Raw genomic sequence first — 18,116 nt, forward strand, 5'->3', positions numbered from 1 at the left:
TGCCAGCTTCAGGCTTGTAAGACGTGAAGAGAGGGGAAGACAAATTACTCGCACGCGGACATCCTCGCTTTTCATAGAGATTGATGCAGGATACAGTTTTCTCTGAATGCTGATGGTTTCACTGAGATGTGCTCAAAGTAAACACGTTTGAATGTCAAGATATAAATTCCTTTCCTGCTTTAAAAAAAAACGAAAGCATACATATAATCATCATCAAAGTATCTCGCACACCACAGAGCGGGAGTGCCGGTATGGTTTACAGCTACAGTTCATCCTCTGTAAGTAAACCACAACTGCGAGCAATAAACATGTTGTCTGGCAGCAAATGTCAGGCTGATAAATGTTAATATTTGTGCAAACAATCGGCTCCGCTTGCTGCATCTGAGAGTCGGTCCCACCGCACAGTCTGACGGGCTGGGTTGGTCCGATTCTGACCTAAATACCAGGAAGACGTTTTATATCTGACAGTTACAATGCTAGAGACACACACGTTGAAGAGTTTAGTCCTAGTCTACTCGGTACATTAAGCAGTAGTCTGGGTCTAACTGGGCGCAGTTAGAGACGGCATCAAACGGGCCATCAGGCCTTTTACTTCCTCTGCACACTGAAATGAGGTGTGAGCAAGTTAAAACATTATAAACATCCAAGTGGGTTATTTTTCATACACATTAGTGAACGTGAGATTGTTTGAACCGTGGTTGCCGGGTCTAATGAAGCGTGTCATGTGTCCCTCAGGTCGTAATACCTCGTAGTCCAGTGCAGGCAAAGGGGCTGCTCCTCTCCTGCATCGCTGACCAGAACCCCTGCATATTCTTTGAGCCCAAGATCCTGTACAGAGCAGCAGGTAAGCACCACTGCATGCTCGTATGAATCTCATTAAACGTCAACTGAGCTCGGGCCGTTCTAGTCTAAAGAAATTCTTTGTCAAATAACACTGTTGCAATTTAGCAGAAAGAGTTTTGCATAAAAGCATCACTTTAAATCTTGTGTTTTCTCGTAGCTTTCAGCATGAAATAGCTTAAGTAACCGACTTAAGAAATTCTCGTCAACTGAAACCAAAACAAGGAGGGGGGCAGCCCTGAACTGAGCCCTTTTTTTTGTTTTTGTTCGTTGATGTGTTCGCGTGGACACCTTGTTGAAATGTTCTCCCGTCTAGCGGTGTGGGGGCAAGGGAACAATCAATATGCCCGACTGCAAACAATGCTCATTACACGAGCAGGACCTTGAGCGTGAAGCAGACGACCTAAATGGGCTGTGAAGTGTTGGCAGTGACCAGCTGAGTCCTCCCCTCCACCACCATTTTAGGGATGTGTATTTCCCACGACTGCAAACCATTTTTCTTTTGTGCTGCAGTTCATCCTCCAGAGAAGGTTGATAAAGACTTCATTGTGCAACAGAGATAATAACTTGCAAAAGCCTTCAGTTTGTTTTTTTTTACCGTCTGGCTCTCCAGTCAATCAAAGGTCTTAAGACAGCTTGCTGTTGGTCAGCTTTCACTAGTATTTAGCTGGAAAAGGACTTTAATTACTTTGCACCTGCGAGCAAATACTTATTGCAGTTGTTGTTCATTTAATTTGCTGCAAAATGTCTGCAATTTAAATTCCTGTGTGAGCAGGCCTTATGGTATATAGACCACTCTTATAGAATAGCAACATTGTAAAAGATGATGTCGTGCCTTTTCTCTGCTGTTACGAAACACAAAGTGTGGCAAGTGGAACATGTAAGGAAACACAAAGGCAGATACTTGCTGGAAGCGTATTATTGACGTCTTTAATACCGCACAGCTGTGGTCAATTTATTTGGTCCATATGTGAAAAATGTACAGTTCTGTCCGAGCATGGTATGATAATATGATACCTTTTAGAAAGATGCCTTGGACTGATGTGGTTTGACAGGGCAGGCGTGAGTTCTTGGCGGTGTTTTTGTTCGTATTGGCGCAGAGTTGATGTGGATCTTGGTTTACTAGCCTCTCAGGAAGTGATGAGATAGTACATGAGTAATATGCTGTGTGCCAGAGATGTGTTGTCTGCCAGGTTATTTTATTCTGCACAGAATGAACATCTCACTTAATGGTTAGCATGTGGTCCTGCTGTTTTTTGGAGCGTTTCTAAATGTGTGTGTGTGTTTTTTTTTATGATTCTTTATGTTTTGAAAACTAGCTGATGAATCACTCATCTGTCTGATACGGGGGCGGGGGGATTTTGTGCTAGTAGCGTTTCAGGAGTTCCTTTGATTCCCTTGAGGTGTAGAGGGAGCCAGCTCCCTTGCCAGGTCCACGTGCCTCTAATGATCTCTTACTGGATTATGAAGTCATGCCTTTAATTGCAGCGGCCTCTCATTTCTCGTGCAGAAGAGGATATAAACCACACACTTGTCTCATCAAGGCCACACTGTTTTGAGGGCCTGAGGTTCCACTTATTTAATCGTAACCCAGTTTTCATAATTACATTTTAAACTTTCTGCAAAGGGCCTATTTTCTGTCTCGTCTGGAAGCTGAAATCAGGAGTTGCATATGCTTCACTCAAGCCTTTGATGTTGTTGTAATATAGTCGTTCGCATGGACAATTTGTTCTTTTCTTTACGGTTTCTGAAGTCATTCAAGGTTTCCAGAAAGGTCTCAAACCCATCGTCTCCCAGAAGTAAAATGACTCTGCTTAATTGTAAATTTAACTTCATGCGTTGCCATGTAGGAATGCTTTCAGCAGTTCGGCTCAAAGTCCACTCACGCTTTAAGATCCCATGCTCTGTGTTTTACAGCCAAAGCCATAATGATGAATGAGATTCAAAGATGTTTGAAACACTGCCTTTAGTGATAATCTCTTGTCTTGGCGCTATGAATAGCGCTAATAAGCTGCATGTTTAAAAGTGACGGCGGTTTGAGCTTATGATAAGTTTTTGCATTGTAATGATTTCCATGACCATGCTTCATGTTTCCAAGACATTGTTCACTATTATTGAAACCGTATACTTACATGCACTTTGTCTTTGACTTTGGATCAAAGAGAGGCCGGCTGCAAGGCCTCCCTTTTTGGGCCGAGGCCCCGTTTATGTGGCCACTTTTCTGATTGATATCCCATACCACCAATGTTTTGTTGTCGGGATTAATCAGGGTTAGGGGCTCACAGCTGGCGGAAGATATCATTAGGTTATGTCATGCATCAGATTGTGCTGGTAAAAGCACACTATGTCTCTGTTGGGAGATGAGGTTCTGGAAAAAAGCATGAAAAAGCATTTGTAATAAGCCAAAGAGTAGGAATTGTGTTCTTTGGCGGTCTGTCACTTCACCAGTTTGTCATCTAGTCCATCATTTAGGATTCGGTCAGTTCGTGAACTGAATATTTTACATGAAACCCACATAATGCACAGTGTTCAGAATCCACCTCAGTTTGTTTTGCACGGGAGTTTGCATGTCATTTGTTTGCAGGTAAAGCACTGATGGAATACTAATCTGCCATTGTGTGTGTTCCCCTCAGTGGAGCAGGTTCCCGTGGAGCCCTACACCATCCCTCTCTCGCAGGCCGAGGTCCTACAGGAAGGAAATGATGTCACTCTGGTTGCCTGGGGGACGCAGGTAGGCGTTGCTGTGCATCACCGACAGTATCACATTGTCATCTTGGATCATTTTCCATGGCCACAGGAGAAAAAGGAACCTGGTCTCCTCTCCACTAAATGCCGTTTAAAGCCACAGAGGCGAGCAGTGGATTAATTTAAGTCCACCACTAGCCCCCTATGTCCCAGCGAGGGGTCTCAGCCGGCAGTCCGCGGCTGTATCTGCCCAAACGTATCCACATCATCAAGGCTTCTCTTGTCTCTCTTTGTGTGTCCGCGCCGCATGTTCCGTCGCACACTTTCCATTGTTGCCCGTCTTTTCATCCGAGAGATTTTATTTTCTGCAGTTCCGTATCAAGCTGCCTGCAGCTCACTGGGTGTCCTCCCCGAATTTGATTGAACCTGGCCACTTTAACAGGCTTATCCAGGCCATAATGTACCCGAGAACACGGGAAGGCGGTCGGGGGGCATTGAAGGAAAAGTTCTCCATCAAGGGACGTATTATCGTTGAAGGGTGGACAGAGAAGAACGGTAATCCAGTGAAGTAGTGGAAAGCATGGCTCTCCTTTTTTTGAAATACCTCTCTTCTCTCACACCTCATTACTCCCCCCGTCTTTCAGGCCGTTGCAGATGAGAGTAAAGAAAACAATCTTTCACAGATTGGAGTGAAAGGATGAGCCCAGTCTGCAGTTTCTGATCGCCCAAACAGAGGTCGTTTTCCCCCCATAGCCTCAACAGTCCCTCCGTCAATGATTTTTTTCCTCAGAAAGATCCTCTTCATCAGCTGGAAGTAATGTAAAGGCAGCACCATTCCCTCATAAATCCCTGCAGTTATTGAGTTTGTGTTAGCTTGAGGATTCAGATTAATCTTAGTGATTAGTTATTTAGAAGCTACAATAATGCCTGCCAGTAAATATGGACTTCATGAACTCCAGTACTTTATTACACAAACGATCAAATGCTGGGAATAACTTGCACGCCATGTTTTTATGTTTAAATAGCTGTTTTCGGCTTTCAGTTTATTAGGCTCTGATCTGTAGGAGGCTGTGCATGTTCCTCAGCAGCAAGTAAAATAAAAAATAAAAAATGCTTTTATTGTTATTTTTGGTGTGCCTGCAAAACAGCAGAAAAAAATAGCTATTGTTTCAATTTCAACATTAAGTTTTCATATCTTTTTTTGACAGTGAAAGTTATTATTGCTCTATTTCATTCTTTATTTATCTATTTATTATGCACACACACACACACCATTATGTTTATGTGCAATGCAATGCCAATACTTTATTGTGGACATTTGGAGCCAGTGATGGGACTACATAATTGCTTGTTTGTGTTTTGGCCGGTTTGTAACAGCATTTTTAATAATAACTTGAGCGCTTGGATTCTAATAAATATCGACGGTCTGCAGCATCTGGAGTTAATCAATCACACCAGATATTTTAGCGCCTATTAGAATCAAAATGCATATAATGCACAATGAATGTTGAACTGTTTATCTTGTAGCAGGCAGGAAATCCTTGCCAACATGTAAACTGTATTAGCTCATTATGTTTCAAGTTTTTCTTTTCTTCCATTTAGATCCATGTGATGAGGGAGGTGGCCAATATGGCTCAAGAGAAACTGGGAGTGTCTTGCGAGCTCATCGATCTACAGACCATCCTGCCCTGGGATGTTGAAACGGTTTGTAAGGTAAGACACACACACACACACACACACACACACACACACACACACACACACACAATCACACACACACACACAGCGCTAAACACAAAAGCTTCCAGTAAAGACGAATCCTCAGACTTATTCTCTTTTCATTTGTGGCAATTCTTACCGTTGCATGTTAACTAATACTCTAAAAAAACATGTGCGTATCATTGTTTGATTATATCATTGTGCGCATCGATGGTTGCACACCGTGTGTAGCTTGTAGCTTGATACACACTATGGCACTCACTACTATGGCACTCACCAAAACCAAATATTGAATTTGGGAGGATTTCAGAGGCTTTCCCGTGGGTAGTCCGTCTTTATTTATTTTCGATTGGTGGAAATGGAGCACAAAGCAAGACATTTTGGGAAATGGCAGCGACTTTCCTGGTTATCATTGGCGAGTGTCAGTAGACTACAACAGCAGGAGGGAGTCTGAAGATTTGAAAACTTCTTTGTATATGAAAACCAAACTTCTAGGAGCTTCCCAGTCATACACATCCGCTCCACTCGCAGGACGGCGCTTTAAAAATAAAAAAAAAAATGTCAATGGCCCTCGAATGTGTCTCGTTCTGTTAAGTCATACATTTTAATTTAGCAAATTTATAGTCCAATTTTCATGTTCCTTTGGTGAAACCTACAATGTTGTCCGTGAGCACCGTGCCGCTCCGGCTGCCAAGCAAAACTTATAACCAGCAGTTAAAGAACAGGATGAAATTGCGGTACAAGAGCAGTAATTTAAGAGGGAGTCGATTGGAACGAACGGCAGAGACTGTAGTATCGTGCTGCCGCTGAAGGACTTGCAACTGGCAGTAGTCGGTGACAGATTGTTTGCTCAAAGAGGGGACTTCTCTAGTGAATGTGGTGATTTATTTATTTTTTTTCTTTTTCGTTGTAGTTCCCCATTAAAACAACTGCCATGAAATTGAATAGAGTGTTTATGTGCTGCTTAGTGGGCCTAATGCCAGGCCTGCCACCTCGGGCTTGTCAACAGCATCTCTCCTTGTCATTTCCTCCAACCAAATGCCCTCTTGAAAGTCTGTCCATGTCAAACACATTAACCAGTTTCTGCACAAACCTGCTTTGCGCGCACACACACACACACACACACACACACGCACACGCACGCGCATGCAGTCACATTCTGTGCCCTTTCTTTTATTTTTCTGGGCAGTTAAGCTACTGTTTCATTACATGGATATACCTATCATTGATTCTCATGTAAATTCAAAAAAATCTTCAAGCTCCTTTAGCCGATGATCTATATTTATATATTTTAAAATGTAATCGCTTCTTGTTTTGGACTGTCAGGTTGGACAAAACAAGCTGATTTAAGATATTGTCAAAGACTAATCAATGAATTGAGAAAATAGTTGGCAGATAAAATAATTGTTAATTACAGCCCTAGAATAAGTGTCTCGCCCATGGACACATGAGCTAGCGGAGCCGGGGATGGAACCACCGCTCCTCTGATTGAAGGAAAACCCTGCTCACCACTGGGCAACAGTCGTCTCTTAATGTGTTAGCCCCCGTCTAAGGGTTTTACTCCAAACAGGAGTTGCAAATACACGTGGTTCTGTTTATTCTACACTGAGCGCCTGCAGAGACGGGCATGTTCATAAGTTTGCCCGCACAGTTCTTTGCAGCCGCGCCGAAGGTATCATGCTTGAATTGAGAAACGCAGCCTCTCGTGTCCTCGATAACCCCTCACAGCGGTGCCCTAACCAGCTGCTGCTGCTCCGGACCAGCATGGCATCTGGTTGGTTCTGTGGCTGCAGCTTTAGCCGATGCTCAGACGTTCAGAGTCATACAGCCCACACGTGCAGAACCACTCCAGGTGGAATATCTACCCGCAGCACCGTTTGAGGACTTCGGCGCATGATTATTTCCCTCCCGGGTCTGATACTAATTCCTTGATCTTTTACTTGTACTTAGTTTGGCAACTTGTGGAGCTTTTTGTAAAGGTTGCCATCTTCTGATGAATGTATTTTCAGTTCTCTTCTGAGTGGTAGTAAGGGAGTAGCCAAACCACTGTGTCAACTTCTTAATTCAAAAGATTGGACACCTGGTGTTGAGCCTTTTTCCGGCAAGCACGGCATCTTCTGTAAAGCTGGCCTTTTTTTTCCCTCTCGTCCCGCTTATTAACTGTCCGTCAGATGCGGTGAGTGTGCAGACGGGGAGATAGGCCACAGACGCACACATCCGGCTGCTGGCAGCCAATTAAAATTCCATGTGAGTCACATTTACCCTGCACATCTTTCAGTCTGGGGATGTGTGCACATGCGCATGTGTTGTGTGATGAGCTGATTTATATGTTGTCAGCATGTTTTTTTTAAGCGTGGTTTGTGTGTAACATAAATGAAGAATGATGTGTCTTTCATGAGAGATCATTAAGGCAGCGCTCTGGATGCGCATGCCATCTTTCTGTTTCCTGAAGAATCCTTTCTGGCAGCTCCCAGCTATACTTGGATCTAAATATATTCAACCCTTCCGTTAATGAGAGGAATCATGGGCAGAAATTGCTGTAAACGTCGAGAAAAAGTGAGCGCTTTTTTCTTTTGACCCGCCGTCTTGAGCTGAGCAGTCCAGTAAATGTAATGTTTGTTCTTTATGGGATGAACAAAATGGCTGGTTTACCTCTGCCAGACCAATGGCTCAGATGATACGCTGCGGAAAGTCTCCCTGTAGCGTTTGGACCGAGTGCCCGTGGAGATGTTCACAGGCGCACACGGCTGCCTGAGAGCTTTTGGAGTCCTCACCGAGCGGCCTGCGTCACTCCCTGTTGTTTAATGACTCTCACTGTTGATCAGATAGCCAGCTTGTCAACATTTCCGTCCATTCGTACCGTATGTACCCACATTTCTAAGAGTTGGCTGATCGGCGGTACAAAAACATCTCTGGTCTCATTATTGGTTTAGTCCGTCGTTGCTGATTCAGCCTCATTCTCAGGTTGTTTTTTTTTCCAGATTCCAGATCCAGCCAGTGAAGTATCAGAGTGGCTCACTGTAATACCGCCATCGCGTTCTTTGACCCTGGAAACGGCACCAACCACTGCACCACACACAGGTCCTGCTGGGCAGCAGCTCGGGGACCTCGACAAAACAAAACAAAAAAGCTTCTTGTTTTCCCGTCAGTGGTTCTCCTTTTACTGTAACGTCTGGACTGTGAGTGCTGCTGTAAACAGTGCCTGTCAAAGACAAACCCACTAGCATCAGTTAGCCGATGTGGCCAAGATGAAGTTGCAACGCTTAGGAAAGCACTGAAGAAGGGCTCCAAAGTCCTTGTGTGTAGAGTGTGTCGTCCTTCAATCAAAGGATCGGCGGTTCAATTCCCGCCTTTGCTAGTCCAAGTCGATGCGTCCCCGTGCCAGACATTAGAAAGATTAGAAAAGCACTATGCATGTACAGTTCATTTACCCTGAGTCATCAAGAAAACTAATGAGGAACTAAGGTCACCTTTTTATCCCTCATGGTCTTTGTTTTTCAAACAGTTAAGTTCAAACCAATTCAAACTAAGGTTGACTAAGAAGTACAGTTTACGTCTCAGCTGCCTCACCTGTTGGCAGCTGAGTGGTCAAACTTGTCTCTTTGCAAAGTTAGCAAACAGCCTCGCCTGCGGCATACAGCCCAAATACCGTTTCCGTCCGCAGTTGTTTTGGTGTCGTCATTATCCGATCAGCGTGGCATTCCTTGTGCGTGTTTTGCATTTTATGTAATAGCTTTAGTTCACTGCAAAGTTTACCCAATAGGTCAAGCTGAGCAATTGGAGAACGCCTTTTTGGTATGAAAACAACAAAAAAAGTCTTATAAATATTCATAAACAAGTCTCGTAACTCGTAAAAGACAGTGCACAAATAAATGCCGGGTGGTTTGTTTGTAAATCTGTATTTGTATCCCTGCCGCTAATTTACAACTCCTTTTCAAAGGAAATATATTCGTGAGTTTCCACTCACTTGTGTGGATTCTTTTGCGACTGTTCTGCCGTGCTGTGTCACACAGAGTCCACTAATACTGGAAGCATGTGACTCGTAAAAAAGTAACGTGACTTGTTCCTCGTAAAACTCAATGCACAAATTTTTGCGGAGTGATCTGTTAATTGCGGACTGTGCCTCTAATTCAAAACTCGTGTATCACCATTTGTAAATAAACACAAACAGCTGTACAAATGCATTGTCATATTAATATGTCCTGATGACATTCACTCAACTTAGCATTTTAGATCTGTTTTTGGTGCTTTGGCCTACTGGACCAGCGCTCTCCAGTAGATGGAGGTAATGCAACATCTATGGATGCCAACTGTTGTTGAAAACTTAAAAACGTTAGTTACAGTGCTGCCAACTTTTCCATTGCGTTTTTTTTATTTTTATTTGAAGTGAGATTCGGTGAATTAATCTCATGAGTGGGTCCTTTCTTTCTTTCTGGGGTTTAAGATTTCACCAACTAAATTCTCCATTTTAAAGCTTTTGATGAAAAGCCAAGTCAATAACTATAATCCATGATGAACTTGTTGGGTTGACCAGCATACTTTCCAGCATAGCCTAGTTAACTTAAAAGGTTCAATACCTGCTATTGAGAATAATCAGCCAAGTTATGTTTTATGGTAAAATGTGTCTATATGCTGACATGCTGACATCTGTTTGGTGGTTTTCGATGCGTTCCCATCATTTCTGTTTCACAATTGCTATTTGATGAAATGGATTTCTGATTTCTGACATGCTGATGGCTGCACGAACAGCATGCATGAAGTAGTGCAAATTTCATAATGAACTTCATTATTGTGACAACAATTACCTTCACAATATTATAATGCCGTGTTTTAACCAGCCATTGGCATTAATACTAATTTGGCAGAATACAAAATACAAAAAATATAACTATAAATTTGCCGTAATATACATTTTTAGATCTGTCATCTCTTTACTCAAAAAATGTAAACCTGTGCATGTAAGGTGTTGCATCCAGTTATAAATATAGTTAAGTCAACGGTTATACATTTGTTTTTCTCTGCGGCATCCATAAATGTGTGTGACACTGTGCAATGTTTGTAACAACCTTACAATAGAGTTGAACGTGTACTTGTGTTTCTTCTTTTTAGTACTATGATGTATTTAATGGGTCAACTTTACGTCCCTAATACTTATTATTAAAGGTCACCGCACCAGATGCAGTAAGCCAAGAGGCTGTAAGGAGTGGTAAAATACGAAGACGCTGTTTTTATAGCCTCTGTTGTGTTGGTGTCTCTTAGTTACTCACTAAGCCCAAAGCTCAACCTGTCTTATTTTCTTCTTTATTATCTCTTCCTTTTGTTGCACTCTCTCAGTATCATTGGACTCATCCCTCAAATTTGTGTTCATTTTGAGCCAAAGAAAGTGTAAGCACATGTTCGCTGAGCAAGTCCGTGCTAGCCGGAGAGTTTGCAAGTCCCATCTGTGCCTTTTTTAAGACCTTTAAAATCATCATCCCTCAAAAGAATCCATCCTGAGTATTGAACACTATTCCCCTGCAGGCTTGAAAAGGTGGATGACGAACATTGTAGATGGTATCCCTGCACCACAGTCATGCGCTATGCAAAGAAAAAACATCAAGCCAAGTTAACAAACAAATAGCTGCTTTGCTGGGGAGTTGTGGATATTGTCGGACTGACAAAACAGTGACGTTGTGTGAAATCACGGCGAAGTGCATGCTTTTAAATGTTTGACACGAGGACATCTCGATTTGATGAACCAATCACTATGTATGGCTACTTTGGAGCAGGACGTGAGCTGGCCTGTTGGGTCCCTGGTGTGCCTCCTAAGGCTTCTCCAGCTCATTGTCATCCCTTAAATGTGCTTACACTTTCCCCTTCGATTAGAAGTTCTGTTGGCCTGCGCTCCAGCTGAAGTCTGTGACTGCAGCGCTGCCTGGATCTTAGCCCTCGCCGTGAAGCAAGCAATTTTTCTGAACCCGTTCAACCCCCTCAAACCATATGCAGGAAGGAGTCACTTCAGGACTTGACGCGCACAAGTGCACTAATACGTTAAGTCTTACAGTGCACAAGAAACCGTTCTGTCTAAGTCACAAACGCAGGCAGGATATAATGGGTGGTTGATGGGGGAAGAGGAGTCGGGGGAGTGCTTAAAGAGGGAGTGTGCAGCATCTGTTCCGATTCTTGGAAGTGATGCAGGTTGCAAAGTCTGCATGTTCTGAGTGCTCTGGAGTCTGTTGACACACGGCACAGATAAAACCTCCTTATCAGTGCTCCGCTCACCCCTCTCACTTTCTCCTAATGTGGCCAAGCTGTAATGTGTGTCCCCGAGAACCAAAATGGCTGGCAAACAAAAGCGATTGGCAGCAGGTGGGCAGGACGCCGAGCGCGACGTGTTTGTTTGTCGTGCGCTGAGGTGGAAGCTCACGCGAAGGCAAACGGAGCCCGGCAGCCGCCAGCGCCTCGTGCTCAATGTCAAGTTCAACCTGTTGTTTTAGCCTTGACGGCTGTGGTTGTTATTGTTTTAATACCACCTACCATAATTATATGGGGTGAATGATCTGTCACATGAGGTTGCCATTAAGAGATTTCTGCAGAGCAGTGTGCCGTGGGCCGATGGAAAATATTCCCAAACATTTGCGACCAAACCATATGGAACATTAACAAGATGGTACTTTGGAACATTTTTGATTGTCTGTATTTATGTAAAACCGATTCAGACTTCCTCAGATGGAAACAATCTTTTGATAATGAATAAAAACCATAATTTTCAATATTTATGACCAATAAAGTAGTCTGGCTGTTGCTTCCAGAAGGAAAAAGCGAACAATAGAGATGAGTTTTACCCCTGAACTCACTCGCTCAAGCTCGGTACATGAGTCTTGGAGAATTTGATTTAATATCAGAAAAGTTCAAGTCTCAGAATTATTGTGGTTAAGTGAGAATTCAAATTGACGATCAGTTTTCCTTTTGAAAAGAATCTGCCAGGGTTTTTTTTTCTTCGGTTTCCCCAATTTGGACACAAGATTTTTCAGGCCCATCTGGCAGAATCGTTTTTTAGTAGTAAACATCGAGAGTTGTCTCTGTTCACAGGAGACCCCACGCTCCTCTACAAAGTAACTTATGATGACGTCAGATACTTTCCACAACTTGAAGCATTTATTTTTTTTGTCAATTGGTCAGGTGTGAATGTTTATTTTTTATTATTGATTAAAAGCCAGAGAAAAGAGAAAAGTTTATATTTCTCAAGGACAGAATACTTTCCTTACCCCTTCACACTGCTTTGCCGTGTACCTAATAGCAACCTAATTATCCTAACAATCATGTTGAATTATGAAAATGTGTGGAGCTTTTCCAATGAAACCAGGTTTCTGTCCGGCCACATGGAAAGTCTACTGGCAAATGCTGGTTCAGAGCAACCTTCCGGGTTTGCATGTGGCACGTGGACATGGGCACAGCAGCTTTTAATTAAGATGTGACCACACTTCTGTTACTGAAACCCAACTTTTGAACTTGTTCACCGATTGTACTCCACCAGCAGAGATCCAGCTCTCCCCTTCAGTGAAGATACGGCGGTGTCCCATGACACAATCTGGCCCTCGCGACATCACTCCTCATCCTCGTTCCAGGCACAGCGTCCTGTGACCTTTTGCGTTTCCAACTGACAAGCATACAGTTGAAATGAAGGCCAGTTCTTTTTTTTCTGCTCATTTCCCAGTAAGGAAGATGAGCCTTGAGCTTTGCCATTATGATATTGGTCTAGAACGGCTAATTATGGCTCCAGCAGGTGGTGTGCAGATGATGAACTCGGACTGGCCGGTTTCTACTGTGAATAAGAATAAGAATGGGCTGGTTTCCAATGAAATTATGCAAGTGTTACTCAAATAAGAGCAAGGCTACAGCAAAACGATCTGGACAGTAATCCTGGCAAGATAAATGAGTTTTAAGCATTCCCGTGTCTGATACAATTTTCATTTTTTCTTGCAATAATTGTCAAGAATTCTACAATTATATTAGACGATCCCTATCGGAACAACACAACGGTACCGTTAAAGCAATGCATACATAGAAATGACAGAATTAATCATTGCTTTAATGTCAATCTAAAACACTTGAAATAATGAGGAAATATAAAACATGAGAAATAGGATGTTGCGTGTTGATCAATCTAAAAATCCAACCCAGGGTCAGACATCTATTTCTTAAAGTAGCGTTCATCGCTAGCTCCTAATATTGCTAAATCTGGCAAGACAGTGCTGAGAAGATTATTAAAAATGTTTTGCCAGCGTAATTTATTAAATGATTGCTATCAGGATGTAATGACAATTTGAACAAAAATATCAGAAAGATGTTAGAAGATTACCTGCCATGCCTTTAGTGTCTCATCTGATTCAATATGAAAAAAGAAGAAGCGCATCTGAAAGGACACATCAGCCAAAGACCCCATTTACTCTTCAGTTACTTCATCCAATCAGTTACTTTACTCCTCACTGTCTGATTTTCTTTCTACATTTACGGTCTGCCTAATCTGTGCAATGCTTGAATTACACCAACATCAACCGGTGTTGCCGGTCTCATTAAAGCAACGAGGAAAGACTGCTGCAGCCATTTCTGCGCATACGAGCAAATACAAGAAACACAGAACTGTAGAGTTTGTTTGATATCCGATAAGTTCAATCACTGAATGATCTGTGTGGGTGCGACAGCAGCTAAAGAGACACAGCGGGAAGAGAGAAGAGCGGGTAAAGTTAGGAACCAGCCGTCCTCTGTTCTGTGGTGATTAAACATAATGTCTAATGTGCAATGCATTCTGCGCGGGCATCCTTTGCGCGCGCCATGATTTCACAGCACAGCATGTCATTTATTTTTGATTTGGTCCTGTGGTTTTCAAATCATTTTGTCGAGCAGTCTTTGGTTTATTTCATAGGCATGATTCAACAGTTCCATGCAAGTTTGTCCCAACACAAATCCAGGACTGGAAGGCAATTATGGAAGAGTAGGATGAAGAAGAGGAGCTCTTTTTATCTCGAATAAATAAGATAGTGGTGGTTGTTGTAAGAGGACTAGAGGTACTTATCAGGAAAAGTCATCTCTGCGGCTCGGCAGAAGCTTTTTCCACACAAGTATGAATTAGGCATAAGCATCTAAAAAACGTCCTCAAAGTTGGCTATTCGCAGGTCCAACGCTTACAAATTCAACAAACGAGAATTCCACATCTGTAGGATGTTGGAAATGAAAAGGAAAAATATCTCTTGGAAATGATGGTAACCCCTGCTGTGCGCCAAAGGATCGTTCCCAGGAAAAATAGACCAGACAGAAGATGTAAAACCTTTGATTAACTTGCCGGACACGCCATCCATTGTGTTTACCAATTGGTGGAGACGCCCAAATTTATTTCGGCACTTACATATTTAGATTTCCCGCTCAGCAGTGAACAGATGCTGCCTTTATCCTTGTCTGTGGTCCGGAGACAGGCCAGGCAGCCTGATAGCGATTAGCGCACAGACAGACCGGGCCCCTGCCCGTGTTGCCCTTTTCAGTTGTGGGTACTCCGCCAGTATCGGCTCACGGGCCCACCACAACACTCCTAATATCTTTGGCCCACTGTCGCGCACACACTGGAAACAATCTAAAGCAGAAGAAAATGGCACAGGAAGAAAGTGGCCAGAGGTTTGGGCCGCACTCCCTGCATTCCTATTATTGTAGCCCACGACTGTAATTACGATGTTAACACTGGGCTCTTTGGACCAGACCAGCAGGACTTTGTGGAGAGAAGAGAACATGGGGCAAGAAAAAGCCGGTTTAATAATGAAGTCATGAAGGGGGCTTCTGGGGGAAAAAGGGGGGCATTTTTCCCTTTTGGCTGGGGTGTATGTGTGTGTCATAATTCTGTCATGTGTCGTGCCACAGCGCAGTGTTTCGATGGTTATATCAGTGGAAAATTACTCATACTCGTTGTTTTTCTGTGATGGGTCCAGCTCCTGTTTATGTCTTTTCTGGTGTCGCTGGTGAAGAAATGGCATAAATGCAACACTGCAAAAAGAATAAAACCTTGACCAGCACTTCAGTTTCCAGTCATTTTATCGAGATTAGATCTACATCACTGAGTTTAGGTTTGATGAAGCCCATATGTGGTCCACCCCAACTTTGTAACGTCAAGTAATCTCTCCTTTGTGTCTCCACAAATCCCTCCTCAACCCCTGATTTGACTGTCTGCTACTGACTTCTTTTCCATTCTTCCTCCCGGCAGTAGCTCGTGCTCACATTCCACCGCTAGGCACTGGAGATTTCTCAAATTCTTCCCAGTGTCACTCACTGGAAAAATGTGGCTAAGTCCACACCTCCACGCATTGAAGAATCACACAGGCCCGTGATAGACAGTGAGAAGTGGGACACATTGTTAATATTAGCCGTGGTTGTTTTGTTTTGGAAGAGACACACGAGCCAGTGATTACCACAGACCAGCCCACTGAGCCACTCATCCCGGGTCTCCCATACAGATCAAACACATGAGAGTAATTACCAAATACTGTTGAAAATGGGCTGAAACATCAAAATGAGGCAGAGAAATCACACTTTTCGCTTCAATTTTCCTCACGAGTTGATGATGGCCAAGCGCACATGGCAAAAATAATAATGATGATGATTGCCGTGGCAGTGACAGATGTTCTATCTATCTCTCTAAAAAGCAAAAAGGCACTTTATATCAGACCGCATGTTGTTTTTTGGGGCCAGGTCTCCAGTTTTCCACTGAAGAGGACGAGTTAGGTCAGGAGCCTCGGCCAGAGGTGTGGGTCGATTTTAGATCATCAAGGTCAGCCTGCTGAGTGGAAAAGTCTGTCTGAAGTCACACCAAAACATCCAGGAGGTCCGTACACGTACAGCACATACCAGCAGATAGATCTGTTGCCCAGGGATTCTCCGGGTCCTTTAATAGTCGGCTATAAATCATGAAGTCCATTACATAACCTAATACCAAAAAGTAATAAATATTTCCACGATTCTAAAAAGAAGGCTTTTATGTTCATCTTTTCACAGCAGCTCTTAAAATGAACAATGTGCTAATGTGTTATCCTTTCATTTCGTTTAATGCAATATTTTGAAGTTATCTGTCATAAAGAATAATTGGGAATTATTGACAATTGTTTAGGCTCAATTATTTTTCATGTTTTCTTAGACTTTGCATTTTGAGGTTTGGATTTTTTTATTGCACTTCAGACTTCACAGTTTGGCCGGCACACTGATGGCACTCTTTTGTACCGAAGTCCCAAAATTTAACTTTTTTTTTCCAAAACAAAAAGCACGTATTTTTGGACATCTTGCTGTAAACCAAGCCTAAATGTCAGATCTCTTGGTGAGTGTTTCCCACAGCATCTGGTGGCTGACATTTTAAAGCGATTTGTTTTTAGAAGATGCCTCTTAGCTAGTTCTGTTTTTATTTATTTTTATATCCTCTTTCCCGTGCGATTCATGACATTTGTCTTTGCAGCATTCAAGATTTGGGAGGATGAATTGTTTGGATAAATTTGTTTTCCACTCAGAAAGTGGAAGCTAGCCATCTAGGCTAACTAGCTTCCATTCGGAAAGATGAAGTAATTCAGTTTAGTTTGCAAACATTTGCACTGATTCCCAACAGATGTTACTTTTTTCGAAGAAAACAAGAGAGAAAACAAAGCTCTGTTGAGGAGGGAAAGTGCGTTGGGCCGACGTATTTGTGCTGAATGTATCTTCAGTGGAGTTTATCATGTCGTAGCACCTAGCTGCACCTAGCTGTTGTCAGCATTCGTCAGACCAGTGCGTGCTGCGTCGAGCGTGTTCAATTTTGGCAGTCTGGTCTCCCCGAGTCCATCACTGGTTACAGCTGTGATGATGGTAAATTAGCAGGAAGCACTCAGGGTGTGGATACTCAATACATATATGAATCCCACTTTTTTGAAATACTGTACATGCACAATGGCAATTGATAAAGAACTGAAATCATTCCAAAAATGCTAAAGTATTTTGACTGTCACAACAGAAATTCGACTGTCACCACAGAATTTATTAGTAGTGACTAAAAAGGAGGTATTTTAAAAAACCTCACTTTGCAACAGGATTGATGAGAGCCAGATGATGTCGCCGCTGTGGTGTCCTTATGCTCCTGTAGGAATGTCACGGGGACTGGGACCCATAAAACAAGCTTCCTGTTGTGGAGGTTTGTGTTTAAAGCTTCCTAGAGGGGGTCTAATGAAATTGTGGTGTTGTCTTTTGATGCTACTGCCACTATAAAGCTCTTAGCATGTGCTAAGTATTTGCTTTTGATTGTTGTTTTTATTGCCATAAAATGTCCTTCTTTTCATGATCCAACACCGTATAATGAGTACTTAAGCAGGAGACGCTCTTTCAAAGTATTCATGAGGTACAATGCCAACAAAGCCATAAGCTGCGAAACCAAAGAGGTTTATGATTGAAAATTGTACAATGTGCAGTCAGCTTGTCATTATGGTATATAGTTTCTTACACCAATGCAAGTTCTTCCACAGCACCACTAAATACAACTGTTATCAACATTTCTGGTGTCCTCAAGGCAAAGACATTTGGCTTTACACGTAGATTTCCATATTTTACACAGAAACACAAGTTTTAAACGCAAAAAGGAAAAGTTACAAGAGCATGGTCAACCACAGTCTAATATTTCTTGGAATCAAATTTATAATTTTAGAGACTCCACAGATCAAATAACCACAATCACTAATTGTCAACATCGCTTAAGGGGCAGATGGTTTTCTCAAGCAATTATTTAGTCTATGAAATGTAAGAAAATATCCATATATGTCTTCAAATTGATTATTTTCTCTGACCAACGGTACATGACCACAAAAGATATTCAATATAAAAACATGTCAAAGTGAGCG

At 42.5% G+C, this 18,116-nt stretch overlaps 1 protein-coding gene across 2 annotated transcripts in view; it reads left to right on the forward strand.

The window, feature by feature from the left end:
* The window catches only part of bckdhb (branched chain keto acid dehydrogenase E1 subunit beta), a 46,940-nt gene that overhangs the window by 8,567 nt on the left and 20,257 nt on the right, over positions 1–18,116 (forward strand). For both annotated transcript variants that reach the window (XM_068569879.1, XM_068569880.1), the window contains 3 exons: positions 736–844; positions 3,474–3,571; positions 5,128–5,238. In XM_068569879.1, the coding sequence (XP_068425980.1) occupies positions 736–844; positions 3,474–3,571; positions 5,128–5,238 (318 nt within the window). The remainder of the gene's footprint in view (positions 1–735; positions 845–3,473; positions 3,572–5,127; positions 5,239–18,116) is intronic.

Source organism: Clinocottus analis, unplaced genomic scaffold, assembly GCF_023055335.1.
Source record: "Clinocottus analis isolate CAN_PGR_092001 unplaced genomic scaffold, fCliAna1.0.p SCAF_9, whole genome shotgun sequence".
Lineage (NCBI taxonomy): Eukaryota > Metazoa > Chordata > Actinopteri > Perciformes > Cottidae > Clinocottus > Clinocottus analis.